Here is a 21,211-nt window from a genome sequence, read left to right as displayed (position 1 = left end):
ATTTGTTTATTGTTTTGTTAGTTATACATAACAATAGAATCCATTTTGATATAATTATATAATCACAGACTATCTAATTCTAATTAGGACCCAATTCTTGTGGATGAAAGAGATGGTGGGATTCACTGTGGTGTATTCATATATGTATACAGGAAAAGTATGTCAGATTTTCCAATGTCTTTTCTTTTCCTATCTTCCCTCCCTTCCCTTAATTCTCTTTTGTCTAACCTACAGGATTTCTATTCCTCCCCTCCTCCCATATTGTGGGTTTGCTTCCATGTATCAGTGAAAATGTTTGACCTTTGGCTTTGAGGGACTGGCTTATTTACTTAGAAGATAGTCTCCAGAGCCATTCATTTAATGGCAAATGTCAGAAAGCTAGTGTTCTTAATGGCTGAGTAATACTCGATTGTGTATATACATTTTCCCTCTCCATTCATCTGTTAATGGACACCCACGTTGGCTCCATAGCATCATAGTTTAGCTACTGTGAATTTCAATGCTATAAGCATTGATGTGGCTGTCACTGTAGTATGGTGATTTTTAAATCTTTTGGATATATACCAAGGAGTGGGATAGCTAAGTCAAATGGTGCTTCCATTCCTAGTTTTTTGAGGAATCTTCATACTGCTATCTAGAGTGGTTGCACCAAATAAAGTTGTTTGAAGAGGGAAGTTTATAGCAATACATGTCTATATCTAAAAATGAAAAAAAAATCCCAAATAAGCAATCTAATGTGATGACTCAGGAAACTAGAAAGTGAAGAATGAACAAAGCTCAAAGTTATCAGAAAGAAGTTAATTATAAATATCAAGAAAGACATAAATGGAATATAAAATAGAAAAAAGAGAAAAATCAATGAAAATAATATGGTGTTTTGAAAAGATAAATTTGTCAAGTTATTAGTTACATTAGTAAAAGTATAGTAGAGTCAAGTTCATAAAAACACAAAGGATATAGGACAGTACAGTGGTACTACAGAAATATATGAAGAGACAAATATGAGCAATTATTTGCCACAAAATTGGATTTCCCCTTAAGAAATGTATGAATCATAGCACATAAATCTAATTAGAAATAATCATGAATAAATAGAAACTGTGGAAAGACCAATAACGAATAAGAATATTGAATTAAAAAGAGTAAATTATGCCAATCCTATTCAAAATATTCCATGAAAGAGGAAAGGAGAAAACATTTCAAATTTTATTCTATGAATCCAGCATCACCCTGATACCAAAACCAGACAAGGACATGTGAAGTAATAAAACTGTAGACCAATATTCCTGATGAACATAAATTCGAAACCTTGAAAAATATTAGATATATACATTAAAAGACAATGTTAAGAAGATTGTAGTCTATGATTAAGTTGGTTTCATACCAGGGAGGCAAGTTTGTTATACAGATGCTGATTGATAAATATAATTCATCACATAAGTGGAATTAAGGACACAATTATATTATCATCTCAACACATGCAAAAAGGCGTTTTACAAAATCCAGTACCCATTCATATTTAAAACAGAAGAGATTAGAGGTCAAAGGATACATTAGTATCATAAACGGTATTAGTATCATCAAAGGTATATATTATAAAGCCAACATAATATTGAATAGAGAATAACTGAAAGCATCTCCTTTAAAATCAGAAATGAGGCAAAGTTGTTCACTGTTACCACTCCTATTCAATATTGTACTTGAAAGTAAAATCAGCAGAATTAGACAAGATAATGACATTAAAATTTTTCAAGTATGAAGAGTGGAAGCCAAATTATTTGTTTACTAATAACGTGATCCTACATATAGATGGCCCAAAAAACTTCACCAGAAGGCTTCTAGAGATGATGAACAAATTAAGCAAAGTAGCAGGGCACAAGATCATACAAAAATCAATAACTTTATTATACACCAATTATGAACCAGGTGAGTAAGGTATTAGGCAAACCGTTCTATTCACATTAGCTTCAAAGGAAATAAAATAGTTTGGAATAAATCTAATCAATCAGGTGAAAGCCCTATATAATGAAAATTACAGAACATTGAAGAAAGATATTGAGGAAAAATTTAAAAAGATGAGAAGACCTCCTCTGTTCTTGGATAGGCAGAATTTATATTGTAAGAATTACTATATTACCAAAAGCAATCTATGGATGCAACTCCCATTAAGAGAGCAATGCCATTTTTTACAAACTAGAAAAAAAAAGTCTTGGAATTTGTGTGGAAGATCAAAAGATCCAGAAGAGCCAAACAATTTTTGACCAACAAAGATGATGCTGGTGGCATAATAATGCCCAATATTGAAAAATTCTGAAGAACTTTATTAACAACAAAAATTAAAGGGATTGTCATAAAACAAGATGATGTCCAATTGAATTGAATAAAATACACAGATATTAAAAAAGCACAAATACAATCATCTAATCCTTGAAAAAGATGCCCAAAACATACACTGGAAAAAAGGAAGCCTTTTATAACTTGATCCTAGAAACCTGTATACCTATATGTTGAAGAATTAAATTAGATCCTTATTTCTAACTCTGCACATAAATCAACTTATCAACTTGAAGTGTATCAGTGGCATAGGAATTAAATCAGAAACTCTGCAACCACTGGAAGAAAAAAAATAGGTTCAACACTCCAATAAATTGGCACAGGTGTTGATTTCCTTAACAAGACACCTAAAGCTCAAGAAATAAATCAACAATTTTCTACAATCTCTTCAACAAATGGTCTTGATAAGCTTTTTAATTTTAGTCATTATTTCAGGCTTCTGTTATTTCACTGGGGTTTTAATTTATATTGTTGTTCTTATTAACTTTAAAAGGATTTCATATGTTTATTGTTTATTTGGATTTTTTTCTTTTTTAAAATTCCCCTTTAAGCCTTGATTAAAAAAAAAAACTTGGTCATTTTTGTCTTTATTATTCATTTTGTGGTTCTTAATAGATTAAAAAAAAAAACACCAAAGATGTGGCTCAGTGGTTAATTGTGAGTTCAACCCCACCCCCCAAATTTTAACAAAGCAAAGAAAAAAAGTAAAAGCATGAGGAGTCTATATAGCCTATATAATGGGAGGAAATCTTTTCCAGCTACTTTACTAACAGGTAATTAATACCCAGAAATATCAGAACTTAACATAAAAAAATAACTCAGTCAACAAATGGGTAAATCAACCAAATGGACATTTGTGAAAAGAAGAAATATAAATATATGAAAAATGTTTGACATATTTAGCAATTTGGGAAATGCAGATCAAAACTATCCCAATCCAATTAGAATGGCAATCAAGAAAACAGATAGAATTATTACTGATGAGAACATGGGAATATGATACATTTATACACTGTTGATGATACTTAAAATTATTACAATCCCTTCACAAAACATTATGGAAATTCCTTGAAAGAATAGAAATTCAACCACCATAGGACCCAGCCATCACATTCCTTGGAAATTATAGAAAAGCAAGGAAATTAGCACATTATATTGATACATGCATAACATTGTTTATAGCAATGCAATTCATAGTATCAAACTTATGGAATCAGCCTATGTGCCCATGAACAGATGAATGGATAAGAAAAAGGTGGTATATATACACAATGGAGTTTTACTAAGCCATAAAGAATGAAATCACGTCATTTGTTGGTAAATAGATGAAAATGAAGAACATGGTGCAAAGTGAAATAAGCCAGTAAGTTAAGAATTACATGTTTTTTCTCATATGCTAATGAGAGAGAAAAGGGAAATAAAGACTACATGAAAATAGAAGGTAGACTAACAGGGTAGAGGAATGGTTTTTGAGTAAAGAGGGGAGGGTATAGAACTACTGGAAAGTGAAATCTATCAAATTATGATGTCATGCAAGGATATCACAATGAATACAGCTTTTTATATAATTTTAATGTACCAACTAAATGACAAAAATAGAGTAGATACTAGTAAAATAGAGCAATCAGGTAAGGAGAAGGTAGAAGGGAGAATAAGGATTAGTACAGGGAAATGAGATTCATCAAATTATATTATGTGCATGTATAGATATGACATAATGATTTCTACTATTATGTAAAATTAAAATGCACCAATAGTGAAAAAGAAGTTTTATACTACCCAAAAATGTATACAGGTTTACTTAGTTTCTATCATAACTCTGATGATATTTTGTTTATAGAAATATAAAAAATTTATATAGAAACACATAAACACACAAAAAGAACAAAGCAGAGAGTTCACATGACCTGATTTCAAAATCTATTACCGAGGTTTAGTGATCACAACAATATGGTGCTTGCATAAAATAAACACATAGATCAATGGAAAAGAACTGAGCATCCCCATATAAATTTATTCAGTTGTGTTTAAGAGATTTGGGGCCATGACATTTGAAATACCCAACTGGGGAGGCACAGTCTCTTTAGAAGTCTTGTGTAGTCAAGTCATTTGGGTATAAAATGAGGAATGGGATAGCTGGGTCAAAAGGTGGTTCCATTCCTAGTTTTCAAAGGAATCCCCATACTGCTTTCCAGATTGGCTGAACTGTTTTGCAGTCCCACAAGCAATGTATGAGTGTGCCTTTTTCCCTACATCCTTGCCAACTTATTGTTGTTTGTATTCTTTATAGCTGCCATTCTGATTGGAGTGAGATGAAATCTTAGAGTAGTTCTGATTTGCATTTCTCTAATTGCTACAGATGCTGAACATTTTTTCATATATTTGTTGATTGATTGTATATCCTCTTCTGAGAAGTGTCTGTTCAGTTCCTTGGCCCACTTATTGATTGGATTATTTGTTTTTCTGGTGGTTAACTTTTTAAGGTCTTTATATATCCTAGAATTTTAGTGCTCTATCTGATGTGCAAGTGGTAAAAATTTACTTGCAACTTGTAGGCTCTCTTTTTACCTCACTGATTGTTTCTTTTGCTGAGAAGCTTATTAGTTTGAATCCATCCCACTTCTTAATTCTTGGTTTTAATTATTATAGTATAGGATTCTTATTAAGAAGGTTGCTGCCTAATCTGATATGATGGAGTTTTGGGCCTATTTTCTTCTGTTAAATGCAGAGTTTCTGGTTTACTTCCTAGGTCCTTGATCTAGGTTGATTTTTGTGCATGGTTAGAGATAGGGTTTAATTTCATTTTGTTGCATATTCATTTCCAGTTTTCCAAGCAGTGTTTGTTGAAAAAGGTTATCTTGTCTCCAATATATGTTTTGGCACCTTTGTCTAATATGAGATAACTTTAATTATGTGGGTTAGTCTCTGTGTCCTCTATTCATACCCAAACGACTTAAAAACAACATACTACAGGGACACAGCCACATCAATGTTTATAGCAGCAAAATTCACAATAGCTAAACTGTGGAGCCAACCTAGATGCCCTTCAGCAGATGAATGGATAAAGAAAATGTGGTATATATACACAATGGATTATTATTCCACAATAAAAGAGAATAAAATCATAGCATTTGCAGGTAAATGGATGGAGTTGGAGAGTATAATGCTAAGTGAAGATAGCTAATCCCAAAAAACTAAATGCCAAATGTTTTCTCTGATAAAAGGACACTGATTTATAGTGGGGTTGGGAGCGGGAGCCTGGGAAGATTAGACAAACTCTAGATAGGGCAAAGAAGAGGGAAGGAAAGGGAGCGGGCAAGGGGGTAAAAAAGATGGCAGAATGAGATAGACATCATTACCCTAAGTATATGTATGAAGACATGAATGGTGTGAATATACTTTGTGTACAACTAGAGATATGAAATATTGTGCTCTATATGTGTAATATGAATTGTAATGCATTCTGCTGTCATATAAAACAAATTAGAATAAAAAATTAAAAAATATTGTAGTAAAAACTGTGTATCTCCATTAAGAACAAATGTGATCCTGCAATCTGTACACGTGGAAAAATGAGAATTCATACACTATTTGAACCAAATGTATGATATGTCAAGATCATTGTATTGTATTGAGCAACTAATAAAAAAAAAGAAATAAAGAGGTCAAAACCCATAAAAATGAATAATAAAATTAGTTCATTTTAGACATATCAATTTATCTCAAATTTATTTAAAGGCTTGAATGCAAGACCCTAGACTATGAAACTATGGGAAGAAACCAAGTGGAAATATGACAGAATAAGAAATAAAAATTTTTACAGTGTTGTTTTGGATATCGTTGTAATACAATTCTGTTTATTTTAAGAAAAATATTTTTGCTTTACATTTTCTTGGTAATTAATAAATAAGGAATGAAAAAATGCTGGTGAATCATACATTTGTTTTAATAATTTTTAAACAATATTAACAATTATGTTAGCAGTTTTCATGAGTACAATAATAAATTGTCTTTTTTCTTTCTAGAAAAATATCTATTCTTCATTCCATGGTGATTCTGAAATAAAGGCTAAACGATGTCAGTCATTAACTAGTAAGTTGGGAATCTGATAACTATAAATATTATTTTCCCCAGTATTTTTGACATAGCAAAAATAGCCACAGAGCTCTATTGTATACTATGTGTGTTATGTCCAGGTGGACATTTTCACTTCCTGGCACTTTGTTCAATAATTGAACATTTTTTAAACAATGTAATCCTCTTATTAACACTGACAAATTAGTTGTTGAAATTTTTTCCTAGTTTATATTAGAAATTTAAGGTTTTAAATAGCACTTTATATAAAATTATAAGTCAATTTTTAATAATCTCTCACCCCTTGAGTATATTTTATATGTAAGTATCAGTTTTTAGGTAACTTGGAAGCTATCTTTTTGTTTTTGACCCTGAAGAAAATTCTATAATCATTTACCAGTTTTGAATCACATTTGTAGAATGAAAGTAGTCACTTCAAAGTGCTTCTTCTCAATAATTTGACTGACAAATTTATTTACTTTCTGTAAACTTAGTGATGACAAATGAGCATTGGTTCTGCTGATAGTGATTTTAACTCTGGTACTTAATTTAATTAATTTAATCTGTTGTTGTCCTGTTATGTCAGCCCCTAATAATTTGGCTGATAAATATACACATATTTAACAGAACTATCTTCTTATTATGTTAGTTCAATCAGTAAAGGTAACTGAATCTACAGTCATAGTCTTGGTCCCATATGGACCTGTTTCACTCTAATTCTTTGTTGAAAACTATATCCTAAACTATAGTCAGATGTCGTAGTTCATAGGTCTTCCAAGATAATGGGTAAAATATGTCTGTGTTTAATTGGTTGTTTTCCATTCCTATAACTATGAATATTATAAGTCATTTGTCAAAAAGGGATTGATTAATTGTGCAAGAATTTGTGAATATCAGTGCAGACTCATCACTACTCAAGATGCTTCATTACATTACAGTGTCATTGTAAAGAAGATGATAAAAATTATGCTTTATGAACATGAGTGAAATGAAACAAGCTACCTTATCAATAATATTTGTGTCTCAATAGATAATGTGCTGATAAGACATTCTCTGCCTGGTTTCATTTATATTTTTTCAGTAGTCTTTGCTTTGATTTTGCTTATTTTTCAAAATTTGTTCAACATAGATAGCAAAATTTTGACACAACCAAAAAAATAGCCCAGGTGTTATGTTAACATGCCTTTATTAATTTGTAGGATTTGGAAATAAGTTTGAAATTCTTCTCTGAAATGTCTTTTGTGAATTAATTGCTTATTCAATGTAGATATATTTTGTCATTTATTTTATATTTGAAAGAAGTCTGAAACACAGAGTAGATTTATTTTGTCTGATATTATAATATTTGGTTATCATTTAAGATGACTTTTTCCTCTTATTTCTTTTTGTTTGTACTCACTTTGTTTCTTCTCAAGGGGTAAATCATGGCAAAGTGCATAGGTCGATAGATATTGTAGCCCGGTCAGTAAGGTGGTTGCTTCTTTGCCTTGTTTTTCTCTTTAAAATATTTTTTCTTGCTGTTTGGTCCTTAAATTGTGGTAGATCTTTTACTCTCACATTAGAAATTTTGGACCTGTAAAGACATTTTAAAATAAATGCTTTATAATATTCATCATTCTTTTTCTTTTCAAATAACCCAATAAGTAATAGGGAACAAAAAATGTCAAAACATCATCTTTTCCTCTCACACTCTTTAAAGGATGTTCAGGAAGTTATACTTCCTTGTTAGCTGATTTCCCTATATTTCTGACTCTTTCACATAATCTGAAGGGAATTCTGTCCTGTTGATTATTTTAAGATTGAAGAGGACTCCCAAAGTGACAAAAATGGGGGGGGGGGATTAAAGCATTCTAATTCTTTGCAGAAGTTCCCCATTTCCAACATTTGCAAAATAAATTTTGTAATTTTATGTATAGAGTGACAAGTTTTCCATTTGAAATTCTAGGCTGCAAATAATTTATAGTCCCTGAAGAAATAAATGGGGATGTAATGTGTGGCAATCAAAAGTGTATGCTTTGTTTCTTTTATATCCTTAAAAAGGGAGGAGTTATAATCACATTTAAGTAGTCAGGTGCTCCTCATTACAATAGATTACTACTTACATTTTATTTTATTATGTAAGTAGTTTATGTTGTGAAAGAAAGAATCAATGAGTGTGCCCAATGTGGCAGATGATGATATTTTAACATGCAGCCTCTGCTGGTTGCCAGAGAATATAAGGACATCAATTAGCAATTACTGCAGAATCAACTATTTCAGTTTTTACAAACAAAAACAAAACAAAACAAAACAAAAACCACTAATGTTAGGAAGCCTATTTACACCTAATTATTTTTCCTTCTGGATTGTTACTGCCTGATTATTTAGATAGTTCCTTTGATAACTATTTGGAATTTCATTTCTGAAAATAATGATCATTCTCTTTGAACTCAAATTGCATTTTAAATATTTTATAGTACCATTCTAGAGAAGAAGTATGGGTGGAATTATGGGAATTATGGAGAATTAGGTGGAATTATGGAGAGGAAAATTTCTATTGATGTACTGGGTTGATGTTGCCTTTATTTTGATTAATAATTTCTGAGAAATTCTTTCCCCATTTATTATTTCCTTGATGCAAGAGTCATAAATATTTGAGGAAAAATATGAAAGGACAGTAGATTTGGGGAAAATTAAATTAATTCAAAACTTTTACTCCTTTATTTTCTTTCAGTTACATATTTAGTCTAAATAATTTTGGTATTCTTGACTGTTCCTTAATTTTATCCACTTTCCAGCAGGTAACTCCATAGCTTCTTCTGGTGTAAAATATAGTCGCTCCAAGTCAGAATGTTATATTACTTCACTGAAGGAGAACAATGTGGAATTAGTAAATGAAGATGAAACAGACTGCGATCAAATATTATAAAACTGAAACCTGGTGATTTGTGGCTATATCATGGAGCTACCAGTTATTGGATTAATTATTCATTAAAGGAGTATTTGCCCAGTCTTCAAGATATCTGGTGTATAACAATAATGTACCTATAATAATTAATTATATCTGTTCATAAAGTGAAATAAATTTGATATTAAATTTAGTTTCCTTTGTTTTAAAAATTGCTGAAAAAAACTGAGTACTGAATACATTTTTTTCAAGTTAGGAAGATAACAAATGTAAAGGTATCTTGCCTAGTAACCAATATAAAATTTTTTATTCTGTTTATTATTCATTGAATAGAATTCAAAATCAAATTTTAATCTTCACAGTTAAAATGTGTAACCAAATAGGGGAAACTGTAAATATAGAAACAAAATTGCTAAAAAGTTTGTAAATTGAAAACCAAGAGAAAATATCGACAGAATTAAGCATATCTTGCAAAAAAAACATTTTGATATTATAAAAACAATTTGTTCTCATTAATCTGTGAAATCAAAGGAAACAAGAAAATGTGAATTATAAATTCAGATAAATTTTAGAACTCTAAAAGCAATCAGGGTAATGAAATTATGGACAAGATTATCTGTGCATAACTGAAGATAGTCAACTGTTTCTGGATGAAGTTTGTAATGCCTCAAGGCACATTTTTTACCCTGAGACTTGGTCATTTTCTATTTCTGTCTTATGTCTATTGTAATTTTCATTTTAAATATCTCATAATATTAATGTCACTCAAATAGTCTCAACATCAGTATCATAATGATTAAAATCAAACCTAAAATTAGGTGACCAGAAGTTGATGTTCTTTATTCCAATTTTTTCCTGCTGTCATGGAAAACATTTCATATTTTGCCCAGCATCATTTTGTCATTATTGGGCATATTACTGACCCTATATCTATAGAAGAAAAATGAACATATGCATTGAAAACTCAATTTGCCAAAATCTCTATCCATCTTTAAAAATGTGTGGAAAAAATATATATTCTTGTAGATCTGGGAAATTGAACCCAGGTGCATCCCACTACTGAACTACATTTCAAGCCTTTTTTATTTTGTATTTTGAGACAGGATTTCACTAAGTTGCTGGGGCTGGCCTCTAACTTGTGATCCTTCTGCTTCAGCCTCCTCAGTTGCTGGTTTACAGGCATGTACCACCATGCACACCATGAAAATATATTTTAAATATATTAATGATGAAAATTATGTACAATGAAATATACAAGTGTATTGTCTTCCATATTGACAATAATAGAAAAGAAATATACATTATTATTTATATTAGGGAAGACATAAATCTTCTGTTTAAAAATAATATACTAATGCATTGTAATTCACAGAGTTTCTTTCTTTATTCATTCTAGTCTAGATCCATGTCATTCCTTACCCAATGTTTTTACTTTCTTCTAGTATATAAGAAATGACCATATTCCATTTCATATAGACTACATTTTTGCTAATATAGAAGATGAAAATTTTGCACATATTGGATTATGCGTTTCCAATGTAAATATTTTCACTTATTAAGTTATTTAAAGGTAATTTCACTTATGTAAAGGTAATGCTCATTGTGTATAATGGAGAAGAGTTCACAGAGTAACCATAATACTTTAATGAGATGCACTTTGAGTTGTTTTCCTTTAAGTAAAGCTAAGTGTTACAACAGTACCTATTAAATCTAATTTCAATGTATGACACCTTATCATGTTGCTCTATTTATATATATTTGTATTAGTTGATTGTAGTGCTACTGTAATTCTCTTATATAAACATTGTGTCAATGGTTAAAATCATATGATTCTTCTCATTTCTTCTTACTTGATATCTAAACCTCAGATTTCAAGTGAGAAATCACCTTTTTATCCCAAAGGTTGAATGGCATGATAGGGATTATGGAGTTTTATTAAATTCTTTTAGAAGTTCAAGGAAATTGAAATAACTCAAAAGCAAAGAGACTTTGTGGAGCTTAAGTATTTGGATACAATAAACATGATAAATTTCATGGTATGCTTTTATTTTCTATTTTTATGTGTTTGCCTATATAATACTGATCATACAAGTTAATGTCTTCTGTATCTGAATGATATATCTACCCAGGTATATGCCACTTGTTCCAGATTATAAGAAGTCCTATCACCCCCAATAGAATAAATTGTTTTCCATCATATACCTTAATAGTTCCACTATGAAATATTTCCAATTTTGAAAGGGGGTGTTGAAAAAAGACAATCTGGTTGATGGGGCAGACAGAATCTGATGCAAAAACAAGTACAAATATCAAATGTAATTGTAAACATTTCATCTCTAAAGGGAACATTAAGAAAAAATAATTGAAAATTCAAGAATTTTCCTATGTTGTACAGTGCATCTTATGACCTAAATAACATAATATGTCATTCCACTTGTCAACACCATTTTTCTGACTTTTCTTGAATGATTTATATGTAATATGGGGATACATGGTAAATATCTTCTATCCTTAAAAACCTTATAAGGTCAAGAAGAAGGATAAATATCTAAGGATAAAAATTTAAAGAAATTATTTAAAACTCATCTTTGAGGAGAATGAATGTGAGACTAAAAACTACTTATTGAGAACATAATATATGCAATTATTGTACTGATTGCTGGTATTTATTTGAAAATTTTATAGTCTATTATGTAGTTTGTAGTCCATTAGGAGATATGGAGCTATCTTCAGTCCCATTCAAAAAATGAATAACATAAATGTGATAAGGGCCAAGAACTAGGGTTCTGAGAAATGACGGATGTATATTTGGAAGAAATGTCTTGCCAGAAATAATGAGTTCTAGTTTCATATTAAGAAGTATTTGTAATATGGCAGATGCCAGATATTTTGATATATTGACATGAAGGTGGAGTTAAACAGAGGCACAAAAGAAGGGATAAAAACATATCAAACTTCAAGATAATGGCAGTACAAGGAAGCAAACTTTTATTAGGTGGAGTGTGTGTGTGTGAGGGGTTTATTCCAAGGATGCAAGTTTAGTTTAACATATGAAATCAATAAGTATAATCCATCACATCAATAGACTTAAAGATAAGATCATATGATTATATTAATTGATGCAGAGAAAGCATTTGAAAAACTACAACAGCCTTTCTAGTTCAAAACACTAGAAAACCTAGGGATAGTAAGAAAATACCTCAACATGTGTAAAAGCTATCTATGCTAAACCCAAGGCCATCATCTTCTAAATGGAGAAAAAATTAGAAGCATTTTCTCTAAAAACTGGAACAAGACAGGGATACCCTCTTTCACCACTTCTATTCAACATAGTTCTTGAAACTGTAGCCAGAGCAATTAGGTGAAAGAAATTAAAGGAAAATAGGAAAAGAAGAACTCAAACTATAATTATTTACTGACAACATGATTCTACACTTAAATGATTAAAAAAACTCCACCATAAAGCTTCTAGAATTAATAAGTGAATTCAGCAAAGTTGCATGATATCAAATCAATACTGTAAATCAAATGCATTTCTATACATCAGTGATTAGTCCTCTGAAAGAGAAATTAGGAAAACTACCTCACTCACAATAGCCTCAAAAATATAAAATACTTGGGAATCAATTTAACAAAAGTGGTAGAAGACATCTACAATGAAAATTACAGAACACTAAAGAAAGAAACTGAAGAAGATCTTAGAAGATGGAAAGATCTCCCTTGTTCTTGGATAAGCAAAATTAATATTGTCAAAATGGCCATACAACCCAAAGTACTATACAGATTCAATGTGATTCCAATTAAAATCCCAATGTTATTCCTTATAAAAATAGAAAAAGCAATCATAATATTCTTTTTTGTATCTATTTTTTATTATTAGTTGTTCAAAATATTACAAAGCTCTTGACATATTGTATTTCATACATTTGTTTCAAGTGGGTTATGAACTCCCATTTTTACCCCGTACACAGATTGCAGAATCACATCGGTTCCACATCCACTTTTTTACATACTGCCATACTAGTGTCTGTTGTATTCTGCCGCCTTTCCTATCCTCTACTATCCCCCCTCCCCTCCCCTCCCCTCCCCTCCCCTCCCATTTTCTCTCTCTACCCCATCTACTGTAATTCATTTCTCTCTCTTGTTTTTTTTCCCTTTTCCCTCACTTCCTCTTATATGTAATTTTGTATAACAATGAGGGTCTCCTTCCATTTCCATGCAATTTTCCTTCTCTCTTTCTTTCCCTTCCCCCTCTCGACCCTGTTTAATGGTGATCTTCTTCTCATGCTCTTACTTCCCATTCTGTTCTTAGTTGCTCTCCTTATATCAAAGATGACATTTGGCATTTGTTTTTTTAGGGATTGGCTAGCTTCACTTAGCATAATCTGCTCTAGTGCCATCCATTTCCCTGCAAATTCCATGATCTTTCATTTTTTAGTGCAGAGTAATACTCCATTGTGTATAAATGCCACATTTTTTTATCCATTCATCTATTGAAGGGCATCTAGGGTGGTTCCACAGTCTAGCTATTGTGAATTGTGCTGCTATGAACATCGATGTAGCAGTATCCCTATAGTATGCTCTTTTAAGGTCTTTGAGGAATAGTCTGAGAAGATGGGTCAAATGGTGGTTCCATTCCCAGCTTTCCAAGGAATCTCCATACTGCTTTCCAAATTGGCCGCACCAATTTGCAGTCCCACCAGCAATGTACAAGAGTACCCTTTTCCCCACATCCTCGCCAACACTTATTGTTGTTTGACTTCATAGTGGCTGCCAATCTTACTGGAGTGAGATGGTATCTTAGGGTGGTTTTGATTTGCATTTCTCTGATTGCTAGAGATGGTGAGCATTTTTTCATGTACTTGTTGATTGATTGTATGTCCTCCTCTGAGAAGTGTCTGTTCAGGTCCTTCATTTGGAAAAATAAGAGACCCAAAATAGCCGAAGCAATCCTTAGCAAGAAGAGTAAAGTAGGGGGCATTACAATACCAGAACTTAAACTACACCACGAAACTATAGTAACAAAAATGGCATGGTATTGGCACCAAAATAGACATGTAGATCGATGGTACAGAATAGAGGACACAGAGACAAACCTACATAAATACAGTTATCTCATACTAGACAAATGTGCCAAAAACATACATTGGAGAAAAGCATAGCCTCTTCAACAAATGGTGCTGGGAAAACTGAAAATACATATGCAGCAAAATGAAACTATACTGAAGGTGGATCAAGGACCTAGCAATTAGACCAGAAAAACAGACTTTTTTCTAGATATTATTTTCTAATTGCTCATTTTGCCTTATACTTAATTTTCCAAGTATTAAGATTGATATAAAACATGGTTTTTTCAAGGTACTTAAGTCAATGCAACTATTTTATGATATATTTTCTAGTTACTATATGGCTCTAGTATAATTTCTAATAATAATTTCAGCTTTTTACATTTGTTTTTGTTAAAAAAAAACATTGTTTTTTATGGTCTTGAACTCTATGAGTGGAAAACTGGTAAACACTTGAACTTGAATTCTTTGTAGAGTTTTAGTCCTTTAAAGTATTTAAAACAATTTTATTCTATTATTGTACATTGAATCATTTCATGAAAATGTAATTTAATGGTTTAATTCTGGTAATCTGTTCAATAATAGTACACTATAGAGATTTACCTTTAGCTTTCATTTGTTGTTTTTGACCCTCTTTGTTTTTCTCTTCTTAGTCTTTCTCCTGTCTCTCTTTTTTTATTTGCATATTTAAGCATACTTTCACCAAGGCAAATATGATCTTCTTAGATGAGAAAGGTTGTTGGTTGTGAATTGTATGCTCCTGAAAACTTGTGACAAGATACTGATAGAGTTCTCACTATAGGAAATTTTAAAAAGTTTTTTTTAAAATAAGGGAATCCAGTAAAATGACAAGGAGAATTTTTGTCCTGTAGAATTTAATACTAGAGTATCAATATAGAACTATGTTACATAAACTATTTTGAGTGGAATGGCCATTTTTACTACACAAGTAACTGTAACTTTCCTATGAAAAGAAAGAGAAAACAGAAATATTTAAAATAATCAGAGAAGAGTAATTTTACACAACAAGAAGTTCAATAGCTGTGTATATGAACTGAATGTTAGCTGAGAAAAGTAAAGGAATATTGATTCTTTATACAGCACATTTTATAAGATGTGAATGTGATGCATTATGAAGCAAGCCATATAATGCAGACCATATTGAAGAAATTATAAACAGGGCAATGAGATTTAGTTCACTGGCAAATAATAATAATAATAATAATAATAATAATAATAATAATAATAATAATAATTTTGGTTAAGTAACAGTGCAAGAAATTATTTCTCAGAAATCAACTTTGATTTTTTTTATCCATAATAGTTCCCAGAGAAATAAAGCATTTGCTTCTTTATTATGGATCATATGCCATCATACCATACTGATAAGCATACAAAGAATCTTATAAACAAATATCCATTGTACAGTATTAAGCCTGAGCCTCATAATCACTCATAGTCTCTTTCTTGCAAAGATTTTATTTGTGAAAAGCCATGTGCAAACAATTCTACCATGTGATTAAAAAAACATGGGAAGAATAAGGCCATATAAAACTTTCCCTTCTTGTGGTATGTGAAATGCCTTCCAAGGGTGGCTTTGCCAAAATGATGCAGGAAAAAAATAATGTTGGAAACTTGGGTTATTTTACAGAAGGAATTGAGGTTGAAGGGGATAGACTGCTTATTGACCAAAACATTCAATATGTAAATTTGCAAGTTCAGAAATCCTAAGCCTTTTCTTCCTGTTAGGGGCCAGACAGATATAAATGGTGGGAGCACAAAAATAAGGGAATAATTCTATAAAATGGGCCGACTGTACTGATCCCCTCATGCTTTCTTTTCCAAGAAGCAATTTACTTTCAAGTCTGCCTGGCTTAAGAGGACAGGTTATGTCACATTCTTCAACAAACTACCTCTAACCTGCTGGGCAAATGCAGATCCAAAATAGTGTTGATAAGAAGAATCCAAGTTGCCCTGAAGGATGAGAATTTGTTGACCCTTTTCATAGACCTGATCCTCCTAACCTGGAATCTAAATTTTTGGTTGAGAATTCAAATAGAACTGCTCATTAGTTGTTATGAGAATGTGGACTTGAATGTCTGATGTGTCACCCCGCTGTCAGTCAAAATTAAGAGGTAGACCTGGGTGAGTCTCTCTGGAAACTTCTCTGGGATTCCCAATAACATTGGAGTGCAGGAGAGGCACATTGTCCCTCTCTCTCAGGGGACCCAATCTCTCCTATGAGAATACCCCATTTCCCTTTTCCTATCTTTTTAATAAACTCATTCCTGTTACTCTGAGTGACATGTCTGAACTCTAACTTGATTACAAGAATGGAGTTTGAAAGGGGGATCTTCATACTGCCTCAGTTTCCCAGATAGTCCCAGCTCAGTAATGCAGGGATACAATTCTAATGTACATATGGTAACAAACATAGGGACTTGTAGCAATTAGAAACTAAGAAAGAGGAAGAAGAACTCAAAATAAATGAAAAACAGAATGATATAAAAGAATGAGCAGAAGGAAAACTTGTCTCGAAGATTTGAAATAAAAACAATTCTGCTGTTGGAAATTTTGAATTTTTTTTCCCGTAGTGTGTTATCAGGAGATAAAAGATTTATGAACAGCATTCTCTGTCTTCGTTTCTTAAGTTATCCTTATTGGAATAGTCATTTTCTTTACAAAGACAAAAATTCCTGGAATGTAAACCAGGTGCAGTGACACAGGCATGTAATCCCAGTGTGCTGGGAGGCTGAGGCAGCAGAATTGTGAGTTCAAAGCACGACTAGGCAAAAGTGAGGAGCTAAGCAACCCAGTGAGATCCTGTCTCTAATTTAAATAAAAGATATGGCTGGGGATATGACTCAGTGGTCAAGTACCCCTGAATTAAATCCCTGGTAACCACCCTCAAATTCCTGGAATCTAAAGCCATTTGAATCTCAGGAGGGCATCATGTGCTCTCTTAATTCTGGAGAAGAATGAACAGCTGTGGAATCAAGTGAAGTTTTCAACAGCTGTTCTACCATATTTCTCATTTAAGTTGTGATAGATTCCCCCTGTGAATATATTTAGCACTTTGGAGGGGGCACTAGGTCAGGGGACTATTCAGTGAATGCTATTTTGCACGGAATGTTTGCCTAATGACAAAAAAATCTCTCCCACCACAAAGAAAAACTGCTCATTTCCAATAGAAAGTAAACACCAACAAAAAATTGGTTAAGAAATTTATCATGTTTTATTTGACCAGTGGATGTTGCTTTTTATCTTAAGAAAATAATTTCCAGAAATTTGTCTAACTATTGTCTTTGAACTAGAGTCAATAAAATGTTGCATTTCTTTCTTAATCTAGATTAGGTGGTGCATTGATGTAATAATCAGCAAATTGTCTACTGAAGATTTATGTCCTATCAACAAAGCCTCAATCTCTTTTCTTTTTCTCAAAATTAAGATTCTCTGATAAGTTCATATTTTAATGGGAGTGATAGAAATGAAAACATTATTCAAAATGATACCTGATAAATGCAATTTTGAAAGTGCTGAGAAAACAGTGTTCATCGCTTCCTGAGGAACAATGTGAATAAAAACATAGCATCAGAAAAATGTGGGGGCTATTTAGTCATCAATTGTTTGTGAAAGCACATGAGAGAGAATGCAATAAGAAAAAGAAAATGGAGGCAGAGCTCAATGGACCAGTAATGTTTTATTCAATACCAGAGGGACACATCTTCAGGGGAAAATGGTGGTGGGCCACCATAAGAGTTTGGGCTTTATTTTTTTATTTTTTTAGGGTCTGGGCTTTAAAGGTCCTTAGCAGAGCAAGGTTATGGGAGGAGTTACTTACTTTTGGTGGGCTCATAGAAGGTTATGGGAGGACTTTTTCTGGCAAGCTTATTTAGGTTGGGGCAAGAGGGAGGCAGGGGGATAGTAAGGGAAATTTGCTGGGGCCTATTGTCCTTATCCTTCATTCCAAACTCTAAAAGATATATAATGCGTTGGGGCTACATTAACATACCTGCTTACTTTTTGCTGAGAAGGGGTAGATTAGAGCTAGAAGACAACAAGGAAGTGGGAGGTATTTTATGATTCTAGTTCTGGCAGTTGTGCAGTGAGGAGGTGTAGAGGGAGGGAATTTTGACATCATAGTGGTTGATTGCTTCCTTAAGGGTCTCAGGAGAGTCTTGTTGAGAGTAAAGGAGGAGAATGGCTTTTGCATGTTCTTGGGAGGTGATCTGGGCTACATGGGCCACTTTTTCAAGATGTTGCTTATATATAAAAATAGTTATGAAAGTAGGGGAAAGGTTATTACTAGAAAAATGAGTGTTAGAGGGTTTAAAAGAGGGAGAAGCCAGGTAGTCCACTATTTTAGGTCTTCCAATGAGGCTCATCAGTAACTGGCTAGTTCTCTCTGCTGATTCAATTGATATAGAAGCAATATTCTTCCTTGGGGAAGAAGCAGAGGGCATCTCATTCTACAGTAAGGAAATCTAGGCCTTGATGATTCTGTAGAATGACAAATTACAGGAAATCCACTTGATTTTGTAAAGTCAGTACTGAATCAGTGCCTTTAATAACTTGTACTGAGAGTTTTTTATAGTGGTGTAGAGAGATTCCTAAACTTGCTGTTCCTCTGCCAATCCAGTAGATATCTCTAGCCCTATGAGTTAGGGAATAAACTTAGGGGACCTCTTACAACTTTTATACACCATTATCAGGATAGACAAACTTTAGTTGTTGTGTAACACATTAATTTGAAGAGTAAGGAAATCCAAGGTACAGAATTCAGTTCAATTTTTGGTATGCAGGGACAAATATCAGCCTCACAAAATAAAAACTGCCTCAGAATTTGGGCAGCACCAGGACTGTGGGGCTGACACAAGTGTACTTCTTAAGTGTATTAAAAGAACGATTGTCTTTTCTTTTACATTCCAAGATATGGCTGTACTTTGTTTTTAACTGTTTTTGCTAGGTGTTCAAGACCAATATGGTCAAATTGACCTTGTTCCTATGTATGGAGAATCTGGTGCATTCCCTTAGAGGGTCACTCTTGGGGAACTTGAGAGCAGCCTCTTAGCTCTTTTAGGGCCATCTGCAAGGATGGGTTAAGGTCTCCTTGATGATGTGGCTTCCACTGGAATCATCAGGGATGTCTCCCTTCTCCAATGACTCTCTTTTTTACAGCATTTGCACTGGCCAGCTTTCTGTTCTCCATGGTCTCATAGATGCCCCTTATTGGAAGGACATGTGGCCCAGAGTTGGAAATCACTTTCTTAACTTTAATCTTTGAGCCTTGGTCTTAAACATTCAGCAAGCCAGTTTCATGAGTCTTAAAATAAGAGTACTTGGTTTTAACTTTAATGTTTATAACTTCACAATGATTCATCCCTTTTATTTAATAGGGGTCAGTATTATCACTGTAAGTTAGCATTACATTCTGTCTGTTTATAGATGATGACCTACTACCTCAAATCAGCTCAGGTTGTTATACTGACAGTTGTACCAATGTACCAAACTAAAAGAAAACAGTTGACGTTTATAAGAAAAATGCAAAATGAAATTAACAAGAGTAAAAACATATTGAGTTTATATAACTATGAACAATGATTTTTTTAATAATTTTAAACCTTACTTAATTATATATCTCCCAGTTATTATGAGATCACAGTGATATTTATAACAAAAATTTATCCTATGAACATAACTTTAAATGAACTTAAGTCTAGCCTATTTTAAAATTATCTTAACATGCAGTAAGATGAGAGGCAGAGTCTTAGTTCAGGTGAGGTTGGGCTCTTGGCAAATCTTAGGTAAAGTGTCTTATTTCTGAAGCCGATTATTGCCTCTTTCTTAAATATCATTTTATATATATATATATATATATATATATATATATATATATATATTTATATATATATATATATATTTCCTTACTCTATAGAATGTTAGCTAACAAAATATAACAATATAACATTATATGGGGAACGTGAATCAAACAAAAGCTAAGGGAGCTTTTAAAACATTTTGTGAGAAAAATATTTGGATCCATTTTTTCATGAGCGCTCATCATATTTGATACATGGACATATGTACATTCAAACATATAACACAAAACACAAGTGTGCACACTTGTATAATACATACATACACACATAATATAATACATACAACACATAACATAATAGTAAAGGCCTTATAACTTTTTACAGGTGAAATCTCCATTGCAATGTTTAAAAACTCTATAGTCAAAAAAAGAACTGATCAGCAAAACATTAACCTAGGTCTGTATGAGCTCAAAAAAACAAAATAGAACTTCATGATGTGGGAAAGGGTAATAATAAAATAGATATTGAAAAAAGCATCCTGGTTCTGTCGCAGATGTAAGGGTAGCCAACCTGAAGTTTTGTATATCAGTTTTTGTGGATTTGAGCCAAATCATCTTCTTTTTGGTCTGTAGAAATCGCTTTAGTTAATCTCTCTGGAATCCAAATCAGCTGCTGTTCTTCCTGTGGAAACACACAAACAGACCCCCGACTCCAGACAATCACTGGGTCAGGACCTTAGTTAATCTCTCTGGAATCCAAATCGGCTGCTGTTCTCCCTGTGGAAACACACAAAGAGACCCCTGACTCCAGACAATTACTGGGTCAGGACCTTTCCATTGTCCTGTTAGAATATCCTTCCAAAGTACCTTGGGCTTATGTACATTTTTTGGACACATATGCCTTTCCGCAGCACTAAGCCCTGATGAATCCAAATTTAAAAAGTTTAGAGTAAAAAGGGTTATTTTAAGTTTATCTTTGGGGAATATATACCCCTTCCCAATTCCTTCTTTTTGCTTTAATAAGTACATTTT

The 21,211-nt window shown here is 32.5% G+C and overlaps 1 protein-coding gene across 3 annotated transcripts in view; it reads left to right on the top strand.

The window, feature by feature from the left end:
• The window catches only part of LOC101956960 (sodium/hydrogen exchanger 2), a 138,544-nt gene extending 127,215 nt beyond the window's left edge, over positions 1-11,329 (top strand). For 2 of the 3 annotated variants that reach the window (XM_078034595.1, XM_078034593.1), the window contains exons 11-12: positions 6,360-6,426; positions 9,186-11,329. In XM_078034595.1, coding sequence (XP_077890721.1) covers positions 6,360-6,426; positions 9,186-9,316 — 198 coding nt within the window. In that variant the 3' untranslated portion in view covers positions 9,317-11,329. The remainder of the gene's footprint in view (positions 1-6,359; positions 6,427-9,185) is intronic. The other variant, XM_078034594.1, reaches the window with a different exon arrangement.
• The last annotated feature ends 9,882 nt before the right edge of the window (positions 11,330-21,211 follow it).

Source organism: Ictidomys tridecemlineatus, chromosome X, assembly GCF_052094955.1.
Source record: "Ictidomys tridecemlineatus isolate mIctTri1 chromosome X, mIctTri1.hap1, whole genome shotgun sequence".
Lineage (NCBI taxonomy): Eukaryota > Metazoa > Chordata > Mammalia > Rodentia > Sciuridae > Ictidomys > Ictidomys tridecemlineatus.
The sequence above is the reverse complement of the archived record's forward strand: the minus strand, read 5'-3'. Positions and strand labels throughout refer to the sequence as shown.